The sequence below is a fragment of the Naegleria fowleri genome (assembly GCF_008403515.1).
Source record: "Naegleria fowleri strain ATCC 30894 chromosome Unknown tig22, whole genome shotgun sequence".
NCBI lineage: Eukaryota > Heterolobosea > Eutetramitea > Acrasida > Naegleriidae > Naegleria > Naegleria fowleri.
Window position 1 is genome coordinate 80617 of NW_025407954.1, and position 22575 is coordinate 103191.

At 38.1% G+C, this 22575-nt stretch overlaps 11 protein-coding genes across 11 annotated transcripts; 9 read left to right on the top strand and 2 right to left on the bottom strand.

Annotated features, from left to right (window-relative positions):
- Positions 1-636: 636 nt before the first annotated feature.
- Positions 637-2128, top strand: FDP41_000924 (uncharacterized protein; the record flags this gene model as incomplete). The annotated part of the gene is made up of 2 exons (XM_044713177.1): positions 637-880; positions 1179-2128. 2 exons carry the CDS (start codon positions 637-639, stop codon positions 2126-2128), a joined length of 1194 nt encoding a protein of 397 aa, XP_044564484.1.
- Positions 2129-2637: 509 nt separating this feature from the next.
- FDP41_000925 (uncharacterized protein) lies at positions 2638-3639 on the top strand (the record flags this gene model as incomplete). Its single annotated transcript, XM_044713188.1, has 1 exon — positions 2638-3639. One exon carries the CDS (start codon positions 2638-2640, stop codon positions 3637-3639), a length of 1002 nt encoding a protein of 333 aa, XP_044564485.1.
- Positions 3640-4004: 365 nt separating this feature from the next.
- On the top strand, positions 4005-5288 carry FDP41_000926 (uncharacterized protein; the record flags this gene model as incomplete). Its single annotated transcript, XM_044713199.1, has 1 exon — positions 4005-5288. The coding sequence occupies one exon, from the start codon at positions 4005-4007 to the stop codon at positions 5286-5288; it is 1284 nt and encodes a 427-aa protein (XP_044564486.1).
- Positions 5289-5399: 111 nt separating this feature from the next.
- Positions 5400-9759, bottom strand: FDP41_000927 (uncharacterized protein; the record flags this gene model as incomplete). Its single annotated transcript, XM_044713210.1, has 3 exons — positions 5400-7026; positions 7123-8459; positions 8614-9759. The coding sequence occupies 3 exons, from the start codon at positions 9757-9759 to the stop codon at positions 5400-5402; spliced, it is 4110 nt and encodes a 1369-aa protein (XP_044564487.1).
- Positions 9760-10225: 466 nt separating this feature from the next.
- Positions 10226-11966, bottom strand: FDP41_000928 (uncharacterized protein; the record flags this gene model as incomplete). The annotated part of the gene is made up of 2 exons (XM_044713221.1): positions 10226-11292; positions 11609-11966. 2 exons carry the CDS (start codon positions 11964-11966, stop codon positions 10226-10228), a joined length of 1425 nt encoding a protein of 474 aa, XP_044564488.1.
- A 596-nt stretch (positions 11967-12562) lies between these two features.
- Positions 12563-14809, top strand: FDP41_000929 (uncharacterized protein; the record flags this gene model as incomplete). Its single annotated transcript, XM_044713232.1, has 4 exons — positions 12563-13064; positions 13155-13855; positions 13943-14311; positions 14420-14809. The coding sequence occupies 4 exons, from the start codon at positions 12563-12565 to the stop codon at positions 14807-14809; spliced, it is 1962 nt and encodes a 653-aa protein (XP_044564489.1).
- Positions 14810-15444: 635 nt separating this feature from the next.
- FDP41_000930 (uncharacterized protein) lies at positions 15445-16741 on the top strand (the record flags this gene model as incomplete). Its single annotated transcript, XM_044713244.1, has 2 exons — positions 15445-15750; positions 16064-16741. The coding sequence occupies 2 exons, from the start codon at positions 15445-15447 to the stop codon at positions 16739-16741; spliced, it is 984 nt and encodes a 327-aa protein (XP_044564490.1).
- Positions 16742-17016: 275 nt separating this feature from the next.
- Positions 17017-18072, top strand: FDP41_000931 (uncharacterized protein; the record flags this gene model as incomplete). The annotated part of the gene is made up of 1 exon (XM_044713255.1): positions 17017-18072. The coding sequence occupies one exon, from the start codon at positions 17017-17019 to the stop codon at positions 18070-18072; it is 1056 nt and encodes a 351-aa protein (XP_044564491.1).
- Positions 18073-18582: 510 nt separating this feature from the next.
- Positions 18583-20406, top strand: FDP41_000932 (uncharacterized protein; the record flags this gene model as incomplete). The annotated part of the gene is made up of 2 exons (XM_044713266.1): positions 18583-19650; positions 19699-20406. The coding sequence occupies 2 exons, from the start codon at positions 18583-18585 to the stop codon at positions 20404-20406; spliced, it is 1776 nt and encodes a 591-aa protein (XP_044564492.1).
- A 144-nt stretch (positions 20407-20550) lies between these two features.
- On the top strand, positions 20551-21543 carry FDP41_000933 (uncharacterized protein; the record flags this gene model as incomplete). Its single annotated transcript, XM_044713277.1, has 1 exon — positions 20551-21543. One exon carries the CDS (start codon positions 20551-20553, stop codon positions 21541-21543), a length of 993 nt encoding a protein of 330 aa, XP_044564493.1.
- Positions 21544-21948: 405 nt separating this feature from the next.
- Positions 21949-22371, top strand: FDP41_000934 (uncharacterized protein; the record flags this gene model as incomplete). The annotated part of the gene is made up of 1 exon (XM_044713287.1): positions 21949-22371. One exon carries the CDS (start codon positions 21949-21951, stop codon positions 22369-22371), a length of 423 nt encoding a protein of 140 aa, XP_044564494.1.
- Positions 22372-22575: the final 204 nt, after the last annotated feature.

Below are 22575 nucleotides of genomic sequence, written 5' to 3' on the forward strand. Positions count from 1 at the left end.
GACATATTGACACCCGTTACATTCCACACACAATACTACGAAAGGGTCTTTCACTTGATATTTCGTAGTATTAGAACTATCATCCGTTCTTATTAGATCATTCAGAATGAATCTCGATCACAAAATCCAAGCTTTGCAAGCAATCCAGAACGAACTGACTCGCCGCAAAGAACCACAAAAAGCCCAAAAAAGAGAAAATCGAAGCACGACCAATAAATCGGATTTGTGTCGAATTTTAAAAATAATGTCGAAAATACTTAATTTAATGGTTCATAAATTAAATCAATTAGCTAAGGAATAAGCTTTGGTCTGAAGATAAATCTCTTCAACTCCTTGTTACAAGTCTTCAAAGTCGTCATAACCACCACCATTCATAAAGGTTGAATGAAGTTCTCTTTCCTTCCGCATGGAGTGAATACATTCACTATCCATATTCTTGTTTCTAAGAACCTGAGCAGATGTCTCTGACAAAACGAGTCAAGCTTTTCTTCGGTGTGTCCGTTATTCTTCTTCACACATTGGTCATTTATTCATTCTTTTCACTGTGGTTTCGTCCATCCAATGCGCCAACAACATCATTAGAGCTTTCTCTTCCTCACTCCTCACATTTTGAATCTAAAACCATTGTTGTGAAAGATGCTTTCACAACCTGCCCATGATGATTCGAGTCGAAGTGTTGAAAGTAGCCGTTCGTACTATCTTTTTATTACAGACGATTCATCATCACCACCATCCACTAGTACTACTACTACTACTCATAGTATGAACACAAGATCAATCTCATGTCCGTTATTCACAAACAATACTTTTCCAGAGAATCATTTTAGGAATTTGTGGTCGGACTGGCAACGAGTGTTGAAAGAATTCGATGGAAGAGGAAGTAAGTTATTTGAGAGAATGAAGGAACGTGGAGTTCACGCCCTACAAGTTATCCGATAAATGTGAAGTGGATATTTGTGCACAGTTTAAACCCTCACCGGATGGGTTTAATAGGTTGACTGAATTGACAGACACTTGTCGATCCTCACCAAGAAGAGAATACTCACTAGGATACTGTGCTCCAGATATGTATCGTCGACTCGACGTTGTTCACTGTTCATTCAATGTTGTTGAATTTCTGTTCATTCTCTCTCCACATGTTGAATTCCTCTGTTCTTGCACTCTCAATATTTAAATAGCTCATGAAAAAGCATGGATTTTTCAGATTGATTGTGCTTGGATTGATGAAAATAGTTTTCATTCAGACATTTCTTGGGCCACCTTCACAGATGATGGAATTATTGTTCATTCCCAACTTGAGAGAAGAATGGTCCCAACGATTTCTAGCTCTTTTAGAGTAAGAAATTTTGATGTCATTGGCAATCCAGGTTACTCTGTCTATCCATATGCCAATGGTCACATGCCTGTTGAAATTCTTCCTCGATTAGTAAGAATGTGGAATGAATTGCCACCTGAAATTCCCTTAATCTGGCCTCGAAATGTCGTTTCTGAGAGGTATCTCAAAATAATGTTGGAATTGAGAGTTATTTCGGGGAATAGAACTCTGGTCGATAGTGTCATTGGTACTGTCATTCGGGCAAAGAAGGTATTTATCTATCATTCAGATACCGATTTTTATCCAAACATGAATATCATGGAGTACTTGGTTTTAAATAGAAAAATTGTTGCTGGAATGGCGAGAATGTTTGGCGAGGTTTCTCTCACAAGAACAAGCAAAATTATTACACTCATTCATCGAAATGCCAGAATTAGAAATGTCAAAGATCATCCCTTGTTGCTCGAACACTTAAGACAATCATTTCCTCAACATGTCCTTAGAAAATTTATTATACCTGACACTAATCCATCTGAATATTTAAAACAGGTTGCTCGATTATTCTATGAAAGTGATATTGTTATTTCACCACATGGAGCTTCATTAAGTAATATCATCTTTTCCAGACCAGGAAGTGGAATTATTGAAATTGGTTGGGGTTCTTTACCAATGGATTATATGTGCTTTGCAAGAAATATGAAATTGAAATACACACTCGTTTGTGCAGATGGACATCATCAAAGTGATTTGGTAGCTCCATTTAATGATGTCAGTGCTGCTGTTCGATTGATATTAAGTGAATTATACAAATGATTAGGATTTGCAGTAGTGACTTTTTGGTGTTCTTCAAAATACAATTAAACATGTTGCATAAGAATTCTGTTGTAATTATTATTAGAAATTTATAACCCCAGCAACGACTGAGATTCCTGAGCAAGACGTATTTCCAGAGTTGCTGTGTTTTGTGTTTGGACTCTTCAACATGTCACAAAACTCTCTGTCTTGGCATATGAGTCACATCATGTTACTGGATGATGCTCATGCACTTGATGCAATAGTAGCTGTTGAAGTAATTACACGACTCTTTTAATTCTTCTTTCGATTTCAATAATAAAGGTTTCAAATCAAAAAAAAAATTTGAATTCAAAACTCTTCTTTTGAGGACTGAATTTCATTCTTTTCGAGTTCGGAATCACCCACACACACACACACTCTCTCTTGTTGTATGGTGCATGATTATACAATCACCCTAATAATTATTAGCAACACAACAACGATAAAACCCTTAAGACAATTATTATTATATAAAAACCACAAGAGAAATGATCGCTCAACCTACTAGTACCACAGGATCGGAATCATCCATTCCAACCTCCATCACCAACCACCACATTGACACTTGTTCCGATCTGAATACAACAACAACAACACCAACGGAACCATCCACAGAAACATCCACTGCAACTACTACTACAACGGATAATGCTACCTCCGTTGATGGAACCTCCAATAATGACAACAACAACAACAACATTAGCCTTGATGAATTCTCTCACTTGTCCAAATCACTCCAGAATAGACTCGGAGCTCTCAAACTCTTGAAAGAGAAAGGCAATGAATTCTACCGTAAAAACATGTTCCAAGAAGCAGTCGATGAATACGACAAGATTGATCGTTTTATGGGAGTTTTATTCAAGAAGAGTGAGAGCACACCAGAAGAGTTGAAGATGGCTCTCTCTTTTCAAACAGCTGCTCAATTGAATATGGCTCAAAGTCTCATGAAGATGGGTAGATTCTCCAAAGCATTGGATCATTTGGAAAAAGCTGAGGAATATAATAAGGAATTGAAGGATGAAGCCTCAGAAAAGAAGATCATGTTCCGAAGAGCTAAATGTTATTTGGATGGAATTGAAGAAACAAAGGGTAAAGAATTGATGCAAGAGGTGAAGGAAAAGTTTTCTGAGGACCATGCACTTGTGAAATTGGTCGATGCAGAATTGAAAAAGTACAAACAACAATCCAAGCAAGAATTTCAAACAACGAAATTTAAGGGTGTGTTTGCAAAGACTGAATTGTATCAGGATAAACCTGAACCTGTCATTTCCACATCGTCATCATCAACGACAGAAAGTAAGGATGAACAAGATACGAATAAGCAGAAGAGTGAAGAAGCGTCACAGAATCACGAATCCACTTCTTTGTTCGAGCATAAAAGTGCCATGAGTTTTTTGGGAGACAAAGAAACCATGTGGCGAAGTGCAGTCATTGCCGCTATTATTCCTATTCTCGCAATGACATTGATCATGTATGCTCTCTCACATTAAGCTTTTATGATTGTGTGACCACAACACTTCCTTTTTGAACTAACCCTAAGCTGTACATTTTCCTTTTCTAATTGCGTGAACTCACCTCTGTTCATTGTGTTTAACGTATTCTATTAAAATGTCATGTTGAATTCTCTGACTAATGGATTTACGATACCATCAACGAATAGCTTGACATTGAAGTCCATAAAAAAAATTGACACAAAACCATGAACAAGAGTTTGAATGTTCTTTCGTCGAATCAGATCCAAACCATCCTCGAGCGTGCACTTTTAAAAAATCAATTCTTTCACCTTCGAGATTCAAAGGATTCACTCCTTCCCGAAACTCGGAGCTCTGACAACAATATTCATACAATATTCAACATGTCCGACATGACCAAACGATTTGAATTTAATTTTTCTTTTTTCGAAGAATCGGAAGGAGTGATTAATTCTGTCTATTTTATTTGGATGAGAGAAGTATCTTTATTGTCAACCATTGATTCTTCCAAATCTCAATGCTTTCCAGAAAAATTAGTGACATTTAACAGTCATTTCACACGATCCAATGATGAAAATGAATCCATAATGGACAAGATTCAAAAAGGATCTTCCGATATTCTGGAATTTGTGTTAAAAGTTAACACATTGGGAGATGCTTGGAAACAAGCAAAAACGATTAATGAAATCACTTTACTAGAATTTCTTCATAAGGAAAAACAAAGTTTTGAATATATTCGCGTTCCTCGTTTATTCGATTACGATCTTGATGGTACAACTTGTGACTACGAATATCTCTTAATGGAAAAATTATCTGGAGTTTCCATGAGTTTACATAGTCGAATCATGGACATTGATGAACGAAAATTTTGGATTGAACAAATCGCTCATTATTTAATTGAAATGAAAGAACGAGTGTCTTCAAAGATTTATGTGGAAAGAATTGGATTGGATACAACCCACGAGGAAAATCGACAACAATTTGACTTGAAATTTTTGGAAAATTCGAAAAAAGAGACGAAATGGTTTGGAGGTAGTTTTTTGAGCTTGAAGCATGGGAATCCTGCAAAAGAATTTGATAATAGGCAAAAATGTATTGGTGTGACTCTTTGCCCCTATGTGGATAGTAAGAAAGGTCCATTTGATAATTATGTAGATTATCTAAAATCGCTCATTGAATTTAGAATTCCAATATTTGAAAGAATTGAAAATGGACGATTTAAAAAATACATTCCATTCATGAAGAAATATATTGAGAAATATTTGAATGATGAATTTCGAGAAAGAGTGGAGAAGGAAAATCTTTCACTTTTTATCAGTCATGGAGATCTCTCAATGAGTAATGTGATAATTTGTCCCAAGAGTAAGAAAATTACTGGAATTATTGATTATGAATGGGCACGCCTCTCTGTAATTGAGGAAGATTATCGAACTGTTCTCCAAGATTGGTGCATTGGTGTCACAGATTTGGAGCACTATTTTACTTCCCTCCTTAAACCTCATTTATCGAATTTGTATGAAGAAATTTTAAAACATTTCCAATTCATTGACTTGTTGAGCAATATTGAAAACTTTAGACAATTCAATGTGAATGATGAGAAGGAAGCAGAACTTTCAGTCGTGACAGTTATGGAGGAATTGGATGAACTGTGTTTGAGAGTATTGTGATTGTTTGATATGTTCGGAGGTGGTCTCCATCTAACGAATGAACACCACATAACAGATCCATCTAGATGCTAAGAGAAACTTTAATATTAACATGAACATGACATAATTTCACTATCGATACTCTTTGACTTGAATTGGCTTAAGTGCTCCTGGTGATTTTGTGGGCGAGACGGCTTTTCCGAGTTGAGTGATGGGAGAGATTGTGTCGTTCAGCTCGTCAGAACTAATTCTCTTAATTGGAGCGGATTTAATTCGAGGTCGTTCTCGAGGAGTTTGCTGAGATTTGCTTTTGGAATGGGAGGTTTGAGGAATTGGTGGAATTTTTCTTGGGGATTCGAGCTTAATGTTGATGATTGGCTGTTGCTGCTGCTGATTCTGGAATGGGAACACATCATGATCTAAATGGGCGATTCTGGAGAGTTCTTGTTCCATTTGCTGAATTTTCTTTTCTTCCTCCAACATAATTTCATTTCTTTCCCTTTCAACTTGATAATGGGTCTTCTTTGGAATTTCAATCACTGGAAATAAGTCAGAGTCGAGAGAATCTTGCTCAATAGGTTTGATGGGTGGAGGTATTTGTGAGGTCGTGCTCTGCTGTGATCCAACAGGTTTCTTTTTTTGAGTTTTCTTCTTGTCCTTCTTGGGAGAGCTGTCAGTCACTAGTTGGGTAGGTGGTGGCAATTCTGTGCTTGCTTCTTTTCGTAGCTCTTCATCGAGCTTTCGACGGACCTTTCGAAGGCGATCCTTTTTCTTTTTCTCTAGTGGTTTTTGCTCTTGTGGTTTCTCGTCAATGGTGTTCAAAGGTGAGGTATTGACAACAGCATCATTGACGTCATACTCTGTTCTGAGCGAGCTGAATCCATCAAATTCTTTTCCAACCTTAAGTTCAGAGTGATCATAGTTATTGGTAATGGAAGAAAAACTTTCGTCAAAGTAATTGGTAATCTCTCCTTCGTCTTCAAAGTCTGAGGAGCTGTCTGAGCTCTCCACTCTCCGCACGTCAAAGCTGGGAGGTATTTCATCAGGATTGTCACCTTTGAACATGTCCCACGCAGATGAGTTGAAAGAACGAGATTGCCACATGGAATTTTTCCTCAAGAATTGGCTGATATCCTTCTTGCTGTTGTAACCCTTTTTAGCTTCCACAACACCCAATGGTTGTTTTTCACCACCCTTCATGTCTTGAGAAATTTTGGATGACATATCCACTTGAGGAGCGAAAAAGGACTCATCTTCGTTATTGAAGTCAACGTAAGGAGAAAAGGAACCAGACAAAGATGTACTATCTTCTATAATGGGTGCACCTCCACTATTGTGAGAAGAGAATGAAGAATACTGCTCGGTTGGAGTGGCTACTGATTCGTCATCACTCGTCGACTCTGCTTGAGTAATCCATGGGTCATTAAGAAGATCATCGACCGTGGCTCTCTTATTTGGGTCTCTTATAAAACATCGAGCAAGGAATTTCTTACATCCCTCAGAGACAAAATCAGGAAATGAAGGCATTTCTGTTGAGGCTGCAATATGAAACATCACAGCCGCGGCAGTTGTGTACTCGGAGAAAGGAGGTCTTCCCGTATACATTTCAACAATGGTACAACCAATACTCCAAATATCGGCAGGTCGCCCATGTCCTGTTTGCATGATCACCTCAGGTGCCATGAAATGTGGTGTACCAGTTAAGGATTTAAACTCAGATGAGTGTGTCATGATATCTTGTATTTTACGTGAAGCCCCACTATTGATTTGAATGGTTTTGTCATCATAGATAGTTCAATCAATTATACAAGTATGTGAAATCTAACTGAGAAATCCCTGTCACAAGAATACTTACAAGTCTGCCAATTTGATCTTTCCTTCGACACTCACTAAAATGTTAGCTCCCTTAATATCTCTATGAACAATTCTATTATCATGCAAATATTTAAGACCCTTGAGCATTTGAATGGTATATTGACGCGTCACATCTTCGGATAATCTACCATATCTTCTCAACAAAGACGAAACTGAGCCGCCTGGAACAAACTCGAGGAAAATGTTTAAGGTCGTACCATTCACCTCAGCTCCATAGTATTGAACTATATTTTCATGTCTAAGTCCCTTCATGAGATTGATTTCTCGCTGTATATTTTCCAATTTAGTTTCCAGTACATCCCCTTGGACATTCTCGAAAGTACACTCCTTAATAGCAAAGAACTTGCCATCGTCGACATTGTAACCTAGAAACACCCTTCCATTCGCGCCACTGCCAATGAAGTCTCCCTTCTTATAATTCTTAATAATTTGTAGCTTTTTTTGCTTGTGCTTCTTTTTAGGTTTCTTTTCGGCATCGGAGGTGGGATTTTTTGTGTGGTTTTCCGTTGGAGTCGGTGCAGAGTATGTACCAGATGTTTTGGGAAGTTTGGGACTGTTGGGTGAGTGACTTGGTTTGGCAGTGTCCTCTGACTTCATTGGTGGCAATTGTTTCGAGTGGAGGGACGAAGCTTGTTTGTTTTGTGTAACAGCACTTGGCACTCCGTTTCCGCTGTTGACGTTGCTAGATGAAGGATGTGGTGCATTTCCATTTTTGTTGTGGCCACTACTTTCATTCAATGGAAGGTCGTTAACCATAATGGTTGTGGGAGTTCTAACCCTTAATTGTGACGGCTGTTGTTGTGTTTGCTGTGGATGTGGTTGTGGTGGATTGGAATTATTCGTCTTTTTGTTCTTAAAATACAAATGATGAGAAGGTGAAGGTTGTGAGCTAAAGGTGTGAATAGACATGTTGCTGGAGGTTGTGCTTTGAGCAGAGGATGTATTACTATTTACATTTTGTTGCTGATAGGAATTGGAAGGAACAAAGAAAGTTCCACTTCCTAGTGTACTGCTCGGCGTATGATTAATGGGAGATGTTGATCGATTGGTGACGTGTTGGGACCTTGATACAGGAGATGTTGAAATTTCTGTGTTGGGACAGCTAAAGTTGTTCGTTTGCAAAATGTCACTCTTATTCAAAGTCGGTGGCCTCTTGGAGTAGTTTGTTGCATGTGGATTCTGTGGTTGGTTTTGGTGTTTTTGAAAGTACTGTGTTTGCTGTTTTGAGTTGGGTGAAGGGCTCTGTGGAGAGATCATTGTCAGATTGTGCTGCCTGAGAGGAGACGAAGAACTTGAGGGAGTGTCTCTCGAAGAGGACTACAGCATTCATCATTATATTGTTTTCAGGGAAGTGATTATTATCAATGACAACGTGATAAGTCCAACAACATTTCATGATTTTTCCAAAGTGAAACAACAACAATTATCCAAAAACGGTCATTTTAAATTTGCAGAAACTTTCTCTACTCACCTCAATAGTGTCAATATTCTCGATAATATCATCACTATCGTCCGTTAATGGCGAAAGTTGTCTTGTGCTATTTACAGACGATTCATCGGGTGTTAAATATCCACCATGTGGGCTCAAATTGTCCACATACTCAATATCTTCCTCAATTTCAGTAAATCCTGTGAAGCTCGTATCCACGGATGACCTTAAATCACTTAATCCACTCCGAGGCCTCATGTATCCAGGAACCGTTAATACCTGCAAATTTCTAGTGCTATTACTATTATTTCCGTTGTGATGAGAGTGATAATGATGATGAGAGGAATTGCCTTTCCCAATCGTCGTTCCACTCTCCAAATATCCCTGATGATTGTAATGATTCAACAGAGATGTACCGGCCGAGCTCGTGGAAGGAGGAGAGGTGGTCGTTATAGCGTAATACGAGTACCTTGTTCCACCAACCTGTGAAGAGGACGAATAAGGCTGTGAGGGAGGAGTCTGGTTGTTATTATTATTTTTTAATAAGGCTTGTGGTGGTGGTTGTTGTTGAGCAAAAGGAGAAGAGGATGAAGTTGGAGGACTCTGAAGATTGGATGAAGGATAGTAATAGTAATTATTGGAATAGCTGGTATAATTGAGAGGTTGAGGAAGAGCGTTCACTTGTTGCTGAGAGATGTACATGGAAGAGGATGAGGCGGAAGATGGTGTCGATAATTGTTGCAAGTTATTACTCGAATGGGAGTGTCCATTCTTGTAGTAAGAGGAATTCGCTGTTCCATTGTTGTCAAACACGTACTGATGCTGCTGTTGTTGTTGTTGTTGTGAAACTCTTGTCGATGATGGTGTCGTGGTTGCAGAACTAATTACCATACCATTGTTGACGTTATTATTATTAAGAGGATTATTCTGATAATTGTTGTTGTAACCACCACCACCACTTCCAAGATTGCTTTGAGAACCAACTCCACTCATCACGACGAGAGGCGAACGCTGAACATGATGAAAACCAGCACTTGGTGTAGAAACATTACTGGGAATGAGCTGATTATTGGTTTGAATGGGAGTGAGTCGATTTCTGAAGAGAGTTGACCGAGAAGCGAAAATGTTGGAATTTTGAGAAGGTGCTGCGGAATTGTTGGAAGAGGAGGTGGCGGAGATGTAGTTCATTTCTCGAAAGTGAATGGAATTGACGATGAGGAAAAGTTGAAAGAATAAACGAGGAATTGTGTTGCTTGACGATGGACTCCTCTTGATGGCTGTGACAAGGTGTTGATTCGAGTTTCGTGTAAAGAAGAAGAGGACTTTGATGATGTTGAATGGAAATGATGTTTTGGAGATGTTTTACTCAAGCATTTATTTTTTTAAAAATTGTATGACATTTGGCGGCAAGGCAGTATGGACCAGGAGTGACACAGCACAATTCTGGTATGACCTAAAATTGATATCTCGTCGTCTTCTAATTGGTTATTGCTTTCATTCAAAAGGGCGTACGTGATCACAGACTCGTATTATTCACAGCCACTTTCATTCGAAAATGGTCCAGACAGAACCAACAAGACAATCACGAGTCAACACAAACAAGGAACTCCTCGACACAACCATTTCCGAAATTCAAAATTGCTGAATCATTTATTTAGTTCATCTTAATCTTTGAAACCTTGATTCTGTTCATCTTTTGAGAGGAGCAGACACCAATAGCCTTACAGACAGTTTGTGGGTTGAAGACCTTGCTTTCAAAGAGTTGGATGAGTTGAGCTTCATATTGGTTGACCAAAGCAATGCATTGAGATTGATAAATGGATGGAACAAATTCTTGGCAAACCTTGTCGAGGGTATTCTTGACACTTTGTTGAGTGTTGTTAGCAATCAACCAATTGTCAGCAACGCTAATAACATATTCACAAGCAAGACACATGGTGCCATCAGCAGCTTGTGGAGCAAGAGCGAGCTTGAGGAGTTCAGCAGCATCACACATCTTCAAAGTGGAGCAGACCTTTTGTGGTGGCAACTTTTCCAAGAGCAACTTCTTCAACTCATCAACAGCAAGAGGAACAAACTTCTTGCACAATGATTCCAATGCACCCAAACGAGCACATCCAGCATCAGCCAACTTGATAATTTCGTTAACAGTAATATCAGAGACAATCAAATCTTCCAAATACTTGGTAATTTGGAGACATGTTGGGCAGTACTTGCTATCCTTAGCTTCCAAGAACTTCTTGAATGGATTGAAAGTAACAACTTGTTGCTTTGGGCAGACATCAACGACAGTGCTGCAAATAGTTTGAGCATCTTCAGTTTGGAGGTCTTGAGCAATTTGAGCAGCCTTATCAACAATTTGTTGACAATCTGGGACTTGGAAGAAGGAGCAAGCAAATTCCAATTGTTGCTTGACAGCATTGACATCAACATTGTTAATCTTGGTCTTCAAGAATCCAACAGCAGCCTTACAGATTGGGCACAACTCGGCAGCTTGTTGTTGTTGAACGACTGGTGCTGCTTGAGCGGAGGAGCAGAGGTGAACATCTTGGCAGATGGTCAAAGCTGGGAATTGCTTCTCAACTTGATGAATGAAAATTGGCAAGTATTGCTCAACAGCATAGGTACAGAGAGCAGAGTACTGTCCAGGAATGACAGAGCAGACTTGTTCGAGCTTCTTTTCCAAGGTCATGATGGTATCATTGCTTTCAACCCAATTTTCTGTAATGTGAATAGAAATTCGATGGAGTGTTATTGTTGTTGGGTTTTGTGTAGGTATTATCGATATTAGTATTGGACAATCAGCATCATCGTTTTAATGAGGTTGGCAGGAGAGAGGTCATCACGAAAAATCAAAACCGTTATTGACGATGATGGCAATATCGTCGGCACCAATGAGAGTCACGACAATGATTTGCGGGAAGAAGCAAGAAAAAACGAATAATCGTAATGATGAGATCGATCGTTCGTGAATTTGTCATTGTTATTATAGATATCAAGAAGATGTATATTACATAAGAAACCCAAATCAACTTACCAACTTGAGTAACGAGCAATTGACACATGTTGCAGATACCGCTGTTTTCAGCCTTTGGAGCAGCAACAGCCATAGCAGATCCGTTACAAATCTTGACTTGAGAGCAAACGATTGCTGGTGGTTCCTTAGCAATGATTTGGTCAATGATATCAGGCAATTCCATCAAGACAAGTTGGTCGCAAATTTGTTCATATGGACCCAACTTGGCACAAATTTGCAACAATTCTTGTTCAATTTGTGGCTTGGTCTTGTTCACAAATCCTTCAGCAGTAGCGACCAACCATTCACAAATTTCGCATCCAATGACTGACTTCTCAGCTTGGACGGTTGCTGGTGCGGCTAAGAGGCACAGCACCATCAAAGCGGCAATGATGTATTTGAGTTGCATGTTATTATTCACGTGGTGTTGAATATTTTTTTCGGCTGATGAAAAATTTGCAATTTTGAGAGTGCAACTCCGAGAGAGGAGTGGAGATTTTTGGTCTGGTCAACTCGCTTAATAATGAAAAAATGTGTCTCAAAATTTTGAGGGACTCTGGCTCCTGACAAGGAACGGAAAATCAGAGGGTTGACCATAGGAGTGTGTGTCTACATCTCCTAATGATGGTTGGAGATTTGCTTGTTCTCACGTCTCATCGGTGGTGGCAGTGCTTTTGACAAGTGAGTGAGTGTTTTCTTCCTTGACTCAATCATGTGTCAAATCAGCTGTTTCATTACGGGAACACAGGAGGATTTTTTACACCTTGAATTCATGGAGAACGGAACTGAGCTAATTGATTCTTCAACGCCATTCCCGCCTTGGACGAATACAAAAACACCCACTCATCCAAAAAAAAATACTGTAACTCTCACTTTAGCCCTAATTTATTGCAAAGCAATCCAACCACTTTATCGGAGTGAAGGAACACAACCTCAAACATTTGAAAACAACATTACTTTGATCAATACAACATCATGAATAGATCGGTCATTTTTAACTGGAGGGAAACACAACCCCGATCAGCATCAAAGCGAAAGACTCATTCGGGGTATTCCATCTCAAAAGTGATAATGATGATGACATTCGCTGTTTTTTATATTTTGACAATTTATCCAAATAGGAGTGTTCACTCTGCAACCAATTTAACAACAAAAGATTATTCTATAGATTGGAATTTGGTGCCATCATCACCTCCTTCGCCCGCCAATTCTCAAGATTCCAGTTTTGGCTCATGTGTTTGTGATTTAACAGAAAATCAATGCGACCTTAATTGCTGTTGTGATCCTGATTGCGCTCAAACGACAGTTGAAAAAACATTCACGAAATGTTTGAGCCCCGTCTCAAAGAAGGATATGAACTATATGTGTGTTCAGAAGAGTTTGGTGACATTTTCAAATTTACAAACTTTAGGAATTAGCACGAAAGAAGTGACACAAGATCCAAGTACTCCATTGTTTTGTGTTTACTTTGAGGGAAGTAAGTAGTAATGATTTTAAAATTACTAATGTTTGAGTGATCATCAAATCATTCCTTAATGAATTGTATTTTTTACCTTATAAAATTAAGAATCGGTGGATGGACAGTACTATTCGGTTGTTGGAGATTTGGATGCAACCACTATTAAAAAAACAATTGACAAGGAGGACTCTTCCATCTCCTACAAACGAACAGTGTCGCAAAAGAGTGTTTATGAAACTCTTCCCACCTCTACAACAAGCGGAAATCAGAGAACAGAAAATTATTTATATGGAGACAAAATTCCAGTGACAACAAGTCCTGTTTCTTCCACCATTACGTTTTCCTATCTTTCACTACCAAGAAGTTATAGCTCTGATCAGTGTGACACCTCTTCCTTTGTTAAATTCGCACAAAGCGATGAACATGAGCACTCATGCTATTGGATCCCAACATTGGTAGACACACTTCAATCACGATGCTCCAATCAGTTTAACTATAACAAATTGATCAGTAATGTCGTATCAACGGTGGTGAACCCATCCAATAGTAACAGTTTTACGGGAGTGTCTGTTGCCCAACTTATTTCAGTCAGCAGTACGGGAGATGAAACCATTCTCTCTAACACAAATATTGCAACTACCTACACCGCAGCCACTACAACATGCACCAATGCAGTTATTGGGGTGAGTTACTACTTTTCTACAAATAACCTTGGTACAATTTCCAGCGTTCAATTGATTGTGAAAGTTTCCACTCTCATCAACCCCTCTTTGGTGACCCTGAAAAATAATGTCCAATTCATTAATGGAGTAAGTAGAGAATGATATTGAATGGAAAATCATGATAATCCATTGGTTCCATGTGTGCGAAAATTATATATTTCTTTAATAATGAAGACCCTTAATGACTATTTACTTGGAGTTACAAGACCAAAAAGTGGAAATCCTGGTTACATTCGGAAAAAGCCTCTACTCGCAGGATACACAATTACAAATAATCAAAAGAGTGCAATTTATCAGCAAGTGGATGGGCTAACAGCTCCAACAGGTTATGGTTGTTCTTCAAAAGCTTCAATTCTGTTTGATGTTGACTCTGTGTATTCATGCAGTCTCTCTCTCAATATCACCGAGCTGCAAAATTTATGCCTTAAAAATTCCATCTCTCAATTAGCATCACAGGTGACACAAATTGGGCGATATGGAAATGCCGATTACACCAATACGAATGACTGGGTCTCAATTTTGCAAGATTCTTCACCTAGCTCTGTAAGTACAAGTCCATCAACATCGTAGTGTTTAATTTAACTCTTGCTTTTTCGTCCTCCATCTATTGTTTTCAAAATTTTCATATTGTGAAACTTTAATCTCTCTCAGACTTGGGACTCACTGAAATCGACCTGTAACAACATTGCCGCAGGCGTAGAATATCAAATCATTATTGCCAAATCTGGTTCAGTTCAAAACGAACAATGGAAGGTGCAAGGAGCCAAACGAGTGTTTTATCCTCTCACATGGACCTTCACTGGTGATACCACTTCAAGCAACACCTTTTGGATTGAGACCCGAGTGAGATACATTCGAGTTTCTGGCCAGGAGACCATTCAGAAAAATTATCCAGCTCCAAACTTTCTTCCCTTCCTTCCAGAAGACGTCTTTTATCCATTCTCACTGATTTATTCATCAGATGCACAACGGCTGGTAACCACTCATTATTATTGGTGTCTTATTTTACTGTTGGGTCTTGTGAGCTTGTTTTTGGCTTAGTGTTGATGCGAGAGAAAGTATCACCTCGAGATGGGTTTTAAAGAGAGACGCAAAATCACTCCATTTGAGAAGGGTGACGACACTCAACAGCAAAACATTGCTCAGAGGCATTCCTAATGTGTATTTTTCATCAGTAAAACACAAGTGAAATAGAACCAAACAAGAAATAGGTCTGTCAACCCAAGTAAACCTTTTCAATGACTTGTACAAACTTTAATTGGGCCAAATGAAAACCGTTTGTGAGTATAGTGCTGTTTGGTCCAGGACTACTATTCGTGAAATATAGCGAAGACTGCCAGTTTTGCAGAGTGTTTCAGTGAGCTTTGCAAAACCGAAGTTGTGCGCAATCCGAACCAACACCTAAAAGGAAAAGCAGAGCAAGAAGCCGAAGAAGGCGGGGAAGTATTTTCAAGAAAAAAATATTCTTCGAGTTGTGTGTGCGTGTGCGGGGTTTTAGGAACAAGCCACGCTTCTCTCCTTCTTCAAAGAATTTCATCATCCACTTGTGCCCAATTGTTCAATTTGCGCAAATATTTCATTGTTTTTCGGAATTTTGAAAACATTCATTCCTTCTTACGAATAACAAGAAAGCCTTGTTGTCATCTTTTTAATAGATAGCCATCCTAATATAACCGATGAATCAACTCCTTCAGCAAGTTCATACGGGTATCAGGGAAGCCGGACTCTTCCTTGATAACTACATCGCAGTGAATAAGAACATCTCAACAGCCTATCCAGTGGAAAAGCTTGCCGAGATGAACGTTTTTGATGCCGGACTAGTGAAATTATGGAAATTTATGCTTGAGAGCTATTCGTTGAATATGGTCACGATTGTCCTTCCATTTGCAGTTTTGTTTTTGAATTATTTCTTTGTGTGTGGATTCATGTTTTTAATTGAGCAAGCTGATTTTTCATTCTTGAGGAAGTATAAGATCCAAGCTGTAAGTGTTTTTACAACAACAAACTCCGAATCATCTCTTTACTTTGCCCCTCATTGGACTTGCGACTCCGATCTACAATGAATTCGTTCTCACCATTTATACATTTCCCGAATATGGAATATTTGTGTTTTTCATACCGCGCAATTACGGTTGTGTTCGTTTGCTGGCTTAACTTTCGGTTGTTCTTCTTCTGCTTTTTATTACATGACTTTGAATGCATTCATAACCCTGTCCAATCAATATATGGTTGCAATTTCATGCCATCCTTGATGTTTGGGGTCACACCACCATGATCATTGTTTAAACTTTACAGAAAAAGTACAATTCACCCTCTAAAGTATTTTGGGCTTCCCTCTATCTCCTCTATGTGTACTTTGTCATTATTTTGCCCATGTACACTGCTGCCTTCTATGTATTGAGCCAAGTTGATTACTTTAGCTTGGAGCTTTTCGATATTCCAAATTGGAAGACTCTTGTTTGGCAAACACTTGCCTTCTTATTCTTTGAAGATTTGGGTCACTATGTGTTGCATCGTTGGATGCATACCCCATGGGCTTACAAGAACATTCACTACAAGCATCATGAATTCGATGCTCCAAGCTCATTGGCCACTTATGCCCATCCTGTTGAAGTTGTGATTCAAGGAATTGCTACATTCTTGGGACCAGTCATTGTGAGACCACATATTTTGACTCTTTTCATTTGGGTCAATATTAGACAGTTGGCTGCATGCGAAACTCATTCAGGATATGATTTCCCATTCTCACCAAATAATATTTTACCATTCTGTGGTGGTGCTGATTTGCATGATTTCCATCATCGTACTTACAACGGAGCTTATTCATCCAATTTCATTTGGTGGGATGTATTGCTTGGAACTGATAATGGATATTTTGCTTGGAAGAAGAAGCAACAAGCAAAGAGAGCAAGAGGAGAAGCTACCACTGTTGATGATTCAGAAGATAATCAACAAACTAAAAAGACTAAATAAGATTCAATTTTGTATTTTGTATTTTTGAATAATGTCAATTCGATATGTTTTTTGAATACATCAACAATGAGTTGTAATTATAGCTTGCCTTAATCACGATTGCTATTGGACAGGATATAATTGCCACATCTTCTTCTATTGAATATCTTGGGGGTATATGTACCTTTAAGAATGATTTTTCTTGGTCCTCTGATAATCCAACCAACAAAATCTCGAATCAACTGGCATCAGCTAAAACTTCTAATCTATATCTCAACAGCATCACCACTACATTAATGTCCAAAATCATATCTTTGCCTAGATATGCCTGTAGTTTCAATGGAATCAATAAGAATTCTCTAGACAAAGCAGATATTATGGTTGCTAATTTTGTCAGAAAGGCTATTGGATTAGATTACACATTATCAAAATCAGTCATTTTTAATTGCAAACAAATTGGGGGCCTTGGTATTACTCGCCCCTCTACTTTATTCTCCATTGAACCTATTTGCACAGCAGTTAGATTATTCAACTCCTCCTCCACCATCACCAAAAATATTGCTTTGGCTGCTTGGAATGATCTTACCTTTAACGAACCATTTTGGAACCACGTGAAAAATATCGCGGCTCAAAATAATTGGTCTCTCCAATACATTGATGAACGGTATTCATTTGTCAATGAATACGAAACCTCTGTCGACCCTAGAACTGAATTACTAAACAACGATAGATCAACCATGAGCATCTCAGGCCTTGGAATCTTAGACCATAGTAGAACCTGGCATCCATGTACCATCTCCTTTTGGAGCAATTATTCACTCAAACCCTTCCAACAACGACTATTATTTGCTCACCTACACAAAGCAGAAATCCTTAGAAATTTCGGAAAAGATTACCCTAATTGCCACATTTGCAATACCAAAGCCAACTGGGAACATGTATTCACCTCATGCACCATGTGTGGTCCGGAAATCAAATCATTATACACAAAATGGGACAACAGTTCCCTCAAATTCAATGCCCCTCTTATCAGACTTCCCTCAAACCATTCTCTCTCTTGTATTCCAATGGATTGGAACGGTAGTATCAAAGACGAACCTCTTCAACAATTAGACTTATCTCCCCCAGCTTTGACTGATTGGCTAAATGAAATATATCTCTCATTCGCTGCCTATGTTGGCAGTTGTTACAAAAACGCCACTTGGAACAGTTCAACTGTACTCAAGAAGGCTAGAGGATATATAATTAAACCCAAAACTGCAAAATTTGCAACTGCTTGGGAAACATTTAGCAGTCAGCTTGGCGAACTCAACTCCAACAACATCTACACCTCACACCTACACACCCATTAGACACACTATCGTCGGACAATTGAGTACCTATAATTTGTTTATTTTTCAATAAACCCATTCCTGTATTTTTTTTCAATAACATTTTTGAATTTTTGCTTGTCTTTGTCGAGTCATTTGATAAACAGTCCCTGAACTCCAGCTAAATAAATAAATTTTGCTTGCGAGTTTGTGGGCCATGGCACATTTCAATTTCGCAAAGAAATACTAAATCGAAAACCATTTTTGCGAGAAACAATTAAGCCAGCAACACGAACAACCCCACCTCAGAATATATTTGTTTGGAGTTGATCCACTTGGGAATTTCTACTTTACGCTTGTCCAAGTACACGATTTTGTTGGTATGAGGTGAAGGTCGAAACATTTTTTTTCAATAACATGATCACATTGTACAATTTGATAATTATCAAAGGCTGTTGAGTTTGAACAAGAGAAAGCGAGATTGAGAAAAGTCTATGAACCTTGTTTACGATTATTACAAACCGTCAAAAACTTGCCAGAAATTCCCAAGAAATGCAAGACGAGCAATGCACACATGTCATCAACGTCTTGACCACAAATAGCTTAATACCTTCGGAGAATAATAACAACACTGTGCCAGTGCTTGTGACGATGGCAATCACATCAACGAAGGCAATTTATCAACTCTTAGAATTCATGATCAACGATTGGAAGACCTACACATTGTCAGACTTGATTTATTTGTTGACTATTCTCACCAAGAATAGTCAATTAGTGAAGCCCTTCCTATTGAGAAGACATGTTGTGAAAATTTGCAATTTCATCATGCACGAGAAGAAGAATGAAATCGTTTGCAATTTTGCTCTGAAAAATTTCCTTTATGAATACTTGTCCATCTCATGGAATGTTATTGCCTGTCTATTATTTGATGAACTGAGAAAGAGAAAAGAACCACTTGAAACCAAGACTGAAAAAAAAAAGAACAAGGACAAAAAACCCAAAGCAAAATACACATTCGAAAAGAGGTCCGTGGAATATTTGTCAATATTTGCAAGAATGAGTAATGATGAGAAAATGATCCAAGAACTGGTTGAGATTTATCAATACCTTCTCAAGAGTTGTGACAATCGATATATTGTTTCTCTCATTATCTCAGATCTCAAAGATTTGAAGATTAGTGATAAGAAAATTTTCAAAGTAGTTTCAGCTCAATACACACTTGAAACTCCCATTGAAGAGTTGTGTGGAACATTTTATGAGTTTTGTAAAGCCACTGACACACTATCCTTGGTGAAAAATGATGCCTTACTTAAAAAGAAGGCATCAAAGGAAGAATCTAAGATGAAAACCAAATTGAAAAATGAAAAAAGACTACGAGCATTGGACGTGATGAGAAAAGGACTCACACTTGTCTCAATTAGTAAGCAGCCAAATACTCAAGTGAAAATCAATCCAGATGTTTACTCTCCTACTGCCCTGAAGTTACATTTGGCAGACATTCTTGCAGGTCTCACTCCATTCAACAGAGCAGCCTTTGTTAAAGAGTATTACGGAAGTGAAAAAAAGTTAGCAATCGAAGAGGAGAAAGAGTTCCAATACTTGGGACGTTTAATAATTAGAGTAAGTGTTATTATTGAACAAATGTGATTAATTTAGTTACTTTAATAGTTCCGTAATTATGGTACTCGTGCAATGGCCAAATTACAAGGAAGATCTGTATTTGACAACGTTGATTGCAACGACTTGAAAGAGCTAGCGATAGAAACCTTTGAAAGATGTAAAAAAGTTGACTATTATGATTATTTGCCTCAGGATGTGAACCCTCTGATTGAACATATTTATTCAGACAAAGCATCTTATAGCTATGATGCTCTTTGGGCACTTTCTATATGTGTCGAAAATGATGGAATGATTATTGAAAAATTTTCACACGACATTTTGAGCGAAAAACCAATGTACACTTACTTGATTGATTATGGAATTATGAAGAGATTGCAAGAATTAATGTTCATGTATTTGATAGGCAATGACACGGGAGAAGATCGTTGTGAAAGACTTCAATTTGTGTGCGAGAGTATTCGATTGGTGACTACGTTGTTTATCTCCATGAGAAATAATGGAGAGTTATTCAGAATTGAACACATTTTAAAAGAAACTCAAATTCTCGAATACCTCATTGCTGCCATGTACTATTGTAGAAATGATGGAATTATCATGGTCAATTTGCAAAAGTGTTTTAAAGCACTCTGTGAAGCTCATCCAAAAGTTGCTCTTAGTCTCATCTTTGAAAAGTACATGAGTGATGTCATGATGAAAAAGCTCAACATGAGAAATAGCGTCTTCTATATTTCTGCACCTGTCAATCACTTGCTATGAGATGAAAAAACAAGAGAATACATTGCTGAAGAAAAGAATAGAACTTCTAGTAGTGGAAAAACTCTTGAGGATCTTTGCTTGACATGGTATCAAGTCATTTCAAAGAAATACAATGAAACCAAACAATTAACAAATGAAGAAGCCATGTATTGGGCTCGATCATGGTTCTGTCTTACAGGTATGATGCTCTCTCCCAATTTGAGACGATTTCTCATTATGGACAAGAAATTACTTGCAACTGTGATGCAAGTCTTAAAAAACAAACCACAATATTTAGTGAGAGACCTTAAAGGAGCAATTAGTAGATTCCTCATGATGGCTCTACGTGAAGATTATGCCAGAGACCAAATTGATATTGATTTAGTATTGAAATTTATATCACGTGAGCTTAAAGGATGGAAACAATATTCGGCCATGACCTTTCACAACTTGCTTTCACAAAACGTACTCATGTCACTCTTTTATGACATTTTGGGAGCTGAAGCATTCAAAAGTCAAGCCATTGAACTCATCAACACCAAATATACCTCTCTCAAAACTCATTTGAAATTGGTGAATAATGTGGATGATCTTCCAAAATGCAATTGTTGTGGACGAGAAAGTAATGACAATGGAGAAAGTTTGAAACGTTGTTCTGCATGTGGACTTGTAAAATACTGCAGTGTGGAATGTCAGAGAAAAGATTGTCCTTCTCATAAACCAATTTGTAAGGCACATCAACAACGAATGAAAGAACAAACTCTAGAATCTTCTGAAGAGGATGTGAAAACAAAACCATATTCTGCTGAAACTTTGAAAAATAAGGGAAATGATGCTTTTAAGCAAAAAGATTTCAAAAAAGCCATTTCCTTCAATGAGAGAGCATTCAATCAACAAGATTCCACTTCCATTCGTCACATCTTGTATTCCAATTTGGCTCAATGTTATTTTTGTTTGAAACAATACGAAGAGAGTATCAAGAATTGTGATTTGGCTCTCGAATTGGATGCATCATTCACGAAGGCCTATTATCGAAAAGCAGCCTGTTTGGCAGAGTTGAAGAAACGAACACAAGCCATACAAGTATTGGAGGAAGGATTAAAGACAGATCCAACCAATGAACAGTTATTGAGCTTGAAGGAAAAACTTTTGAAATAATATTATGATTTGACAGTGAAGATTGGAAAGGACTGTGTGTGGTGCCAGATCTGGCAAAGTCTGTACAGATTGGTGGAAATCAAATTTTGATCAAATTGTTTGCACACCACGTCGAGGACCAATTTACCACTCACAATCAAACTCACCTCATCATCATTAAATGAACCGTGTTGACAAATCAAGTTTCACAAAGTAGATGTTCAGCAGAACTGCATTTTCAAAAATACGTATCATGAATAGTGCAAATCTAAACTACCACCACTCTTCACGGCCATCATTCTCTCTCTCTCTCTAGAAATGCACTCTCTATGAACTGTTTTCCAACATAACAACCTTGTTGATCCTTCTCTTGAAATATTCAGAAAAAAAAATCATCAGCAGTTATTGAGAAATTCATTGTCTCGCATGTCACACACTCATCCTGTTCAGGTTGGAACATTAAAAAAAGGAGGTTATGTAGTCATTCAAGGAAGAGCTTGTAAAATTGACGATTTCAGTACCAGTAAGCCTGGTAAGCACGGAAGTGCCAAAATGCATCTCGTTGGCATTGACTTGTTTACTGGAAAGAAATATGAAGTCGTTGCTCCAACCAGTGCCAATATTGACGCGCCCTATGTTGCTAAAAAGGAATACCCATTGATGGATGTGAGTGAGGATGGTTATTTGACTGTATTGACCGATACTGGTGATGAGAGATGTGACATTCAAGTGCAAAACTCTGAATTGTTGAATCGAATTAAGAGTGCATTTGGAGAGGATCAGGAGGTGAGAATAATGACTATTTCTGCCATGGGTATGGAACAGGTGGTGGATATGAAGGTGGAATAGAGTGAGTTTAATGATTGTTATTGGTGGTGAAATTGTAGAAATAAAATCCTTGTCGAATGCTCTCTCATCAAGCCAGTTGTCTTCCAACAAATATATATTCAATCGCACTTTGTTTTTAAGTGTTGCTCATAGTTAGCAATTCAATTCAACTACGATTGATTTGAAAAGGCCTTCCACACCTTCATTCACCTTTGGTATCGATAA